The sequence below is a fragment of the Parus major genome, chromosome 3, assembly GCF_001522545.3.
Source record: "Parus major isolate Abel chromosome 3, Parus_major1.1, whole genome shotgun sequence".
Classification (NCBI taxonomy): domain Eukaryota; kingdom Metazoa; phylum Chordata; class Aves; order Passeriformes; family Paridae; genus Parus; species Parus major.
Genome location: NC_031770.1, coordinates 49,695,047 through 49,703,644, shown reverse-complemented (window position 1 = coordinate 49,703,644; position 8,598 = coordinate 49,695,047). Strand labels below are relative to the sequence as shown.

The 8,598-nt window shown below is 38.0% G+C and overlaps 1 protein-coding gene across 2 annotated transcripts in view; it reads left to right on the top strand.

The window, feature by feature from the left end:
• IFNGR1 (interferon gamma receptor 1) overlaps window positions 1-8,598 on the top strand; it is a 29,025-nt gene that overhangs the window by 11,881 nt on the left and 8,546 nt on the right. For both annotated transcript variants that reach the window (XM_015622723.3, XM_015622724.3), the window contains exons 2-6: window positions 1,548-1,662; window positions 2,065-2,237; window positions 3,492-3,640; window positions 4,309-4,480; window positions 5,464-5,579. In XM_015622723.3, coding sequence (XP_015478209.1) covers window positions 1,548-1,662; window positions 2,065-2,237; window positions 3,492-3,640; window positions 4,309-4,480; window positions 5,464-5,579 — 725 coding nt within the window. The remainder of the gene's footprint in view (window positions 1-1,547; window positions 1,663-2,064; window positions 2,238-3,491; window positions 3,641-4,308; window positions 4,481-5,463; window positions 5,580-8,598) is intronic.

The window sequence follows — 8,598 nt, the reverse complement described above, 5'->3', positions numbered from 1 at the left end:
AGCTACAGAAATCTACAGGAACTGAGCTAATCTCCTCTAGCTTAAGTCCCACAACCTGTAAAAGACCAACACAGGGGTATAATCATCACTGCTTAAGGACCTGTGTTACAGTCTTTTCATCTGTCTTTGTAGAGAAACAGAAGTTTCTTCTTGTTAATTTATGGAGTTTCTCACACGAAAACTATTTTGGTTATAGTTTTCCATTGTCCTGATATCAGCTGCCCAGAGCTGCTGTTATCAGAGCCCACCCCTCCCATTTTCACATCACTCTGAGATGTGTATGGGTCATGAGTCGAGAGATAGTATTTTTAAGGATGAGTATTCAAAGGTAAAAAAGGTTTTTTTCATCTGTTTCTGTGAGTTTCACTAAACAACAGTTTTTTCATTGCTTCTTAAGGCTTCGAATCTCTCAGCACTTCATTATACCATAATTACTCAAGTTTATACTTTGAATACTTTATTCTTCCCTACATACTCATCATGAATTAAAGGAGTTTTTTTAAGACTTCATTGTCTATTTCTATAGCTTAACAGAAAGACATTTCAGCTAAATTAAAGCATCTTCTTAATCCTCTACTTTTTTTGAAGTTTTTTTTCTTTCTTGTCACTGGTAGTTTATAAAGTTTCTTTTCATGTTGATCATTCTCCTTTTCTTTCTCTGAATAAAAAAGTTAATCCGCAAGTCTCATCTGAGTAATGAAAGAGTTAAAATCTTACTCAAGCTGTTGTAGGTAGTTCTGTAGCTTCGGCTAGTGCAAGAACTAGAGCCGTCTGTGATAGAGAGTTCTTCATAACTGCTCTAGAGAGTGTGGAGACCGTCTCTGCTTGCTGCAGGTCCAGAGCTCTTCTCTTTCTTCACTCAGCAGTTTCTAGTGAATTCTATCACGACAAAACCTGCAGCTAAGCCAAGAACCAGCCCGGCCCAGACAAGACTCGAGACAAGCCCCCCACAAGCCCCATCTCCCAGCCGAGAAATGCAGCAAGCCTAGCCTAACCCCTGCCCAGCCGCATGGCCGGACAAGAAGCGAGAAGCCGAAACTCTGCTACCTTTCAACGCCAAGAAACAAAAAGAGCTCCGAGAGCTCTGGTTTTACACTTTAAAGTAAAGTTCACAAGTTGATCCCACTTCTCAATAGCCTAAACTGCTGTCAATTCTTAGAAATGACTGATAATTAGTCAAGAAGAAGAACTCCCATCAGCCATCAACACTTCTAACTTCCCCTCTTTCCTCAGCTTTACTTTAAAGGTAAAACTACCCCATGACAACCTGATACAGGCTGTCTGATGCACTTGCCTTCAGTGCACCTGGGTTTTCTAACATTCTTGCAAAGAGGACATTTCTCCTCTCTGTAGGAGAGATGAATAATAAATCAACTTACAGGACTCATGGGTGTTTCTGCTGGTGACAGGCTAGCTCCTCTGGGGGAAGTATTTATGATTTCTATATCTAGCATGTTGCCTTTTCCAAATAATTTAGAAGTACATTTAGCTGTTCCTGTGTTTGCAAAGGTCTGTTTATCAAAGTGCAATTGCTCTCTTCATTCTAGTGCCTTCACCAACAGAGCTTGTAGTGACATCTGAAAATTTCAAATCAGTTTTGCATTGGCAGTACCCACCTGTGTCTGAAACCCCTCGTTTTATTGTGGAAATCAAGCCTAACAAGTAAGTTCTTATTATTTTGTTATTTCCTATACCTGATGTTATCTAGAAACATACAAAAGCAGTCAGTCCATGGTAAATTCTTTTGGTTGTACGTGGTGATGTCACATGTGGTGAAGGTTGCCCAAGTGTAAATTAAGGCAAAATTTGTCAAGTAATCGGGTGGTTGAGGTTGGCAGGGATCTCTGGAGGTCACCTGGTTCAACCCCCTTGCTTGAGGAGGTCATCCATGATTATATCCAGTGGGCTTTTGAATATCCCTAGGGGAGAAGACTCCACAACCACCCTGGGCAATCTGTGCCCTCACAGGTCATTGCCACCCTCCTAGTCTTTTGTTACTGGCAGAGTATTGTACAGAATTATGCAGTTGAAATTATATTAACTATTACTTGCTCTGTTTTACAGTTTAGGTTACTATAAGAAAATCTCAACCTGTATGAACACTACAGATCATTTTTGTGATTTCTCAAAGGAAATATATGACCCTTATTTATCTCACTGGCTTCGAGTTAAAGCTATTGTTGGCTCACAACAGTCTGAGTATGTTGAGTCAAAGGAGTTTATTTTGCAAAGGCATGGTAAGTTGTATCTAAATTGCAAACCTTGTAATTTTTTCCAAATATTTAGTGCTAGTAATTACTCCTTTTCCTCTGTTATTGCATTGCATTGCATTTGGGAATATCTTAAAGCCAGGAGTCCAGGATGAAATGAAGCATGACGATTGCTTAGTAGGAACCTCATGGCGCTTGTTAGCTCTGACTCTGTGGTGTCTATTTGTTTCAAAATGTCTAAAGGCAGGAGGGTGATGCTGATGGTGCAGTCTGAATCCTTTCTGTACTCCAGACACCAGTTTAGAGTGGGAAACTGTCACCATACAAGATGGACCTATAGGCATCAGTGAAGTAGCAATGCCTTGCTTGACAACATGGCTAGAGTGCCATGTACTGATAGTTTGAGGTATCCAGATATTACCTAGAAGCTGTAACTGGATAGCTCAGTTACTGTATCTTTGTATAAATCCTTTCGCCCATGAGATTCTATCTGACCTGGGCTATGCTTTAGCTAAGAATAGCTTTCTGCATTGCTGGAGATGGAGTGAAGTCCCTCCTTGCTTTCTGCTATGATTCCGTTCCCACTCAACAGTCCAATGACTCGAAATAGTGGCTGGTTTCTAGAGTTTGACAAAGGGACACAAGTCATGGTAGTAATGCTCAGCCTGACAGTTTCCAGAACATTGGGAACCACATATGGAGAGGAGAGACAAAATCCTGTTTTTTCCTTTGAACAAGAAACTCATGTTCAGTCAGACCATTAGACATGAAAAATTCACATAGGCCATTGCTGTGGGAAATCCAAAGTTTCCAAATGGTGCTAATGGTGAGATTTGTTTAGCTTTTCATATAAGCTTTTCATATAGCTTTCCATTGTTTTAGTGCAGTATTGTTTTTAACTGAGGTGATTTATGGTGGGATCTCGTCATCAGGATCTTGTGTTTGGTTCTCTTTCCTGTATATGTTTAATTGCTGTTAGTTTTTTCTGTTGTCAGTTGAAGTTTTATGGACTTAGGTGTCTAGGAAAGTTAACCTGCTTTACAGTAAAATTCTTCATGAATGATCTGTTTCCATTTTAGAAACTGATTACTTAATGTATCCAAATGCCTCCATTACTTCTAACAGCAGAGAGGTCTTACCACAGCTATGCAATATTAACAGCATGGAAATAGAAATACTTAATTCTTCTCAAATCTCTGATGAATTTTGGAAAGCTAACTATAAATACCATATTTTATGTTAAAACCTTTGGCCTAATAGCAATGGTGTCATGTGTTGCAGGAAAAATAGGACCACCAAAACTGAGTCTCTCAAGACATGGTGATAAAATCACGGTTGATATTTACCATTCTGTATTCCCTCTTTCTTGTATTGAAGACATTTATTCAAAGCTTGAGTATTTGGCGATTGTTTGGGATAGTAAAAATAAGGTAGGTTCCAAAAATAAAATTTAGAATTAAAAATACTGGTTTACTTTAAATGTCTATACAAGAGATTTATGCCTATGACACATGGAGCTAACAGATGCCAAGAAAACAGCTGAACCTAAAATGTTGAGCACATTACAATATGTGATTGAAAGGTCTCTATTTCAGTTTTCCAAAGTAGTCGCTTACAATGAAAATTAGATTATTGCCTTAGCTGTACACAAGTGTTATTCTGTCACATGCTGCTGTTTCTGCATACATGCTACAACATTGGTAATTTGACTTGTGCCAATCTCACTTGTCTAAAGAGACATTTCATTTAAGAAAATTACCTTTTGAGGTATTTATACCAGTTTATTTAGCAATCATGGAGGGTGAAGGTGAGGCGTTTTTACTTACTGTTAGCTTCTCATACGCATCCAGGTACAAGTTTTATAATTGTGAATCTCTACTGTGAACAGCAGAAATTTTACCTGGAAAATACCATGCTCTGATCAAATACAACACCTTAAGGTAGCCAGTAAGGATATGGTCATATAGATTTTGCAAGACATATGGGTGATCTAGAGAACACATCTAATAGTGTTCTTACATTTTTTTGAAGTGGTGGAAGGTACTGTAACATTGTTCTAGTGAGTCAAATGATATAACATCTTCCAATTTTTTTTCAGACTGAAGAGCTCTATGTGGACAACTGTACAATGCATAAGTGCAGCCTCAAAATCCCAATTTCTACTGAAAATTCTACTTACTGTGTTTCAGCAACAGGAATTTTTGATAATCTGATGTTTGGCACTCCATCAGAGGAAAGTTGCATTTCTGTTCCTCTTAAGCAGACATCAAGTAAGAGGTTTCCTTAATACTATATTAAGAACATACTGAATCTGAACATAGATCTGACCTAGCAAGTATTTGATGCTTGGGATGCCTTTGGGGAGAATAGAAGAAGTAGGGAAAGCTTAGTAATTTTTTTCCAAATGTACTTTGATAATTCTGACCTTTACAAATCATGTATTATTTTCAAATGACCCTGAATTTTTTTGGGGGGTATTTTTCCTGTGTTGCTGGTATCACAAAACTTTTCTATTGCACATGAACACTGGTGTAATCAAAAAATTACAAATTGATCATTCACTGAGCTGTGTGGTTTTCATAGGCATTCATAAGGCATTGTCTCTTCTAGCAACTGGCTTTTTGCAGGATAATGTGTATAGACTTTTAACTGGAAACAACTATAAACTTACTGTCATTAAATTAAGATATTCAGGTATTTTTCTTAAGTAAAGAGAACAAAACAAACATTGGGGTTGTACTTCATTATGGCCTGTAATTTCAGCAAATTGATAGAAGCAGTTTTCTTGAATGCACAGGATCAACTGGATGAGGGAGAGTATTAAGGGAATCAGACTAGTGGAGTCCTACTAATAATTGTTAACAATTCTTTGTTTTGGAAGATTTCATATTTTACTTTTACTGTGCATAAACTCTGTATAGTTATGTCAGTTAATATGCTATCACATAGAAAGTGTACAAATCTTATCATCCTCATCTCTAAGAAACAAAAAATTAGTTGCAAAATTCCTTTATTTCTATAAAAACATGATTATTTTTATATGAATTGAAAAGCTTCTGTCATTGTAATTCTTATTTACTCCATAAAAGTGTTACGGATTAAATTTTCCTGAGTGAGAAAAGGTAGTAGATTGACAAATTCACACATTACAGCTAAGCATTCTGAGCTATTAGAATTTCTGAAATTTTTCTAAGTGGTACAGCAGTGGCTTGTTTTTCAAAAATTCCTAGTAGATTTTGCTTTAATTTTCTAGGTACACATGGTATCATCATTGTGTGCGTTGTTATTGGGATCTTGACTGTATTATTTTCGGTGTATTATGGCTGCAAAAAACTAAGGAAAGACAACATACAGCTGCCAAAGTCATTGGTAAGTTCTGTAACTCCTGTATCTTGATGCCAATTTTTTGGGTTTGGTGGGGTTTTTTCAGCCTTTTTACCATGGTCTCATAGATATTTAGAATTTATGCCAGTCTAATATTCTGAAAGCCTTTGCAACCAGATGAGTCTTAGTTTTTTAGGACTAGACTTCAATGTCTCTTTAACTGAAGTAGCAATAGTTGGTGTAGTTAGAGAACTTGGTTTTTAAAAACTCAGTGTGTGCATACCTAGGCAGGTTTGTGTTCGCTGTAGTAGCAGAGACACAAAACTACAGAATCACTGACATGAGACCTTTCTAGAGGTCATCTACTCAAAGCCTTTTTGAGGTCATCTACCCAAAGCCTTTTGCTCAAGCACAGGAACAGGTTACCCATGAGTGTATCCAGATGGCTTTTGAATACCTGCAAGGAAGGAGACTCCACAGATGCTCTGGGCAATCTGTTCCAATGTTAAACCACCCACCCTCACAGTTTTTCTTACATTCAGAAAAAATTCTGTGTGTTTCAGTCCATTTCTTTTTGTCCTGTCATAGGAGCTGTGAGATTCCTTCATTAAACAGTAGTAATGGAATCCTGCTAATTGCTACAACATGCTTAGTGATGTGCAGAGTAAGGAAAGGGAGTAACAGCTCTGTAGGAAGAGGGAAGAAGGACATGCAGAAGTCTGTTCTTATATTGGGCAGTCACAGAGAAGAGAGGTCAACAGCTGCTCTATCTTAAAAACTTCCTGTAGCCATTCCTAGGAAACAGAGTGGGTGTTCCTTAAGGAGCAGCTCCTTGGTTTCATGTCAGGCAAGAGTGGAGTATCTAAGAACTACTGTTGTAATATTCTCCTGGTGTTGTGTTAGTCACAACAATGAACTACCACAACTTCAAAGAGCTGCCACCTGAGGCAGGAGTAAACAGAAATCACAGCAAGAGTATCTTCTCAGTGGATGGAAGAAGTCCCATTTATAGAGAGAGTAGCCAACAAATTTCCATTCCATGTTCTTCAGTTTCAAAACGCTTTAAAATGACCTCTCCATAGTCAATGCCCAAAATCCCTCTGGAATCTGTGTTCTTTAGAATATCAGGATGCAAGATTGCTCTGACTAAATGGAGATACCCAAGCCAGAGGTGGTCCCTTTGTAGTAAAGCAGTGATCTAGTCCACCAACTTGAGCAGCACAAGATGATTCATCTCCTTTATGCACTTCTGATCAGACAAAAGGCTTTCTAAAATTCTTGTTTCTTTCCATGGACTGTGATGGAGCCAGGGGACTGGTTTGGAGGTAGCCATTCACACTGTAGGCTTTAAAAAATCAGATGAGAAAAACCTCTCTGACATCTCTAAATAGGCCCCAGTATCAAAACACACGGGCCTGTAGAGATACTGGAGACTTTTTGTCATCCTCACACCAGAGTGTATTTGTCTGAATATGTAACTTTGTGTCCTGTGTACACGCAACAGTAATTTCTGTGGAGATCCATTCATTGTAGCAGAAGATGCTCATGCAGAATTACAGTGCTGTGCTCAGTGGATCCATAATTTTGGCTTTCAAGTACCACTGTGATGTCCCACCTAAAGATCAGGAAGTGGAATATCACAAATAGAATGTGTGCTCCTTTACACCTGTGAGCTTCCTGATGCATGCTTCAGCTTCACACTTGAGATTACTTGGTAGAAACTCATGTGTGTGCCCATATTCTCATTTTAATGGACTAGATGTTACTTTATGGTTCCTAGGTTCCAGTAACACAGTATGTTCACGTGCTACATCATATTTTATTGCTAAAGAGCTGAATGAAGCCTATAACTATTTCTAAATATTGTTAACTGTCTGGTCAAGTATTGAGACATGCTCCCGTTGAAAGTGGTTGCTGGCCAAGTTCTGTTCAAGAAGCATTTTGCCCATGTTCTGAGATGTGTGTTTAAATTCTTAGGTTGCTCTGGGTGGAGTCAGGAGGTAGACACTGGTTCTTGTGGGTCCCTTCCAAATCAGGATATTCCATATTTCTGTCCATTTCCAATGAAGGCTTTAATGACTAACATAAGTTGTAGAGCTCATAGAGGTAGTTTAAACATGGGTGATATGAATACTGTGGGAATGCAAAATGAGCAGTTAATAATTTAAACATAATTATTTTGTGGTTAATCATTTAAAATAATGAACAAACAATTGAAATAATTGATATGAACAGTAAGTTTAATTATATGACATTATCTCTATAGACCTGATAGCACTTGGAGCCTGTCACTGACCTTTGCGTATGTACTAGGCCTTTTTTCTGTACAGGTTCTGATCGTTGTGCCTTACCTGAGCTTGTCTGAGAATAAAACATCCAGGGAGTTTTTCCATCTGTTAAAAGACTGGGCAGGATTTCCTACCTTGGGACTGCTGTTTTCCAGTGATCTTCCTGGTAGCTTTAAGTAGATTCTAAAATATCGTTTGAGTCACTTTGAACAACTTGGAATTTTCCAATGGAAGGAAAAATAAGAAAGAGTAACCATCAAGCATCAAGTACCCAAGCAGCCACCTTTGTGAGTCTCATATACTTAGAGAAAAGAAAAAAAAATCCATTGCCAATTAGAGCTCCAGAGCTTTAATACTGTCTTTTCTATGCTATTTTGTGACTCCCAAGAATTACATATCAGTTGTATCTTGGTCCTGCTTCCACAATGCAGCTGCCATTTGGTATGGCATATGATGAATGTCTTCATCAGAAAACATGTTTGTTTAAATGTTTAAATTTTAGTATAAACAGTAGGATCCTACCAGGAATATGCATACATGAAATGGGACAGGTTCCTTTACAAGACTTCATGTTAGTCTTCTGCCTGGATCAAGGAAATCTGATGTTTCAGCAGTTTATCTGTAGTTATAGCTTCCTTTCATTTATCTCGCAAAAAGTATTATAGGAGACTGTCTCCTTCTACCCAATGTCTTCAGTCATTGAAAAATGTCCTGTGGGGTTATTCTAATACTAGATTTTAGTTCTAAGATTTGTGGTAAAGGGCTAAGCCACTTCT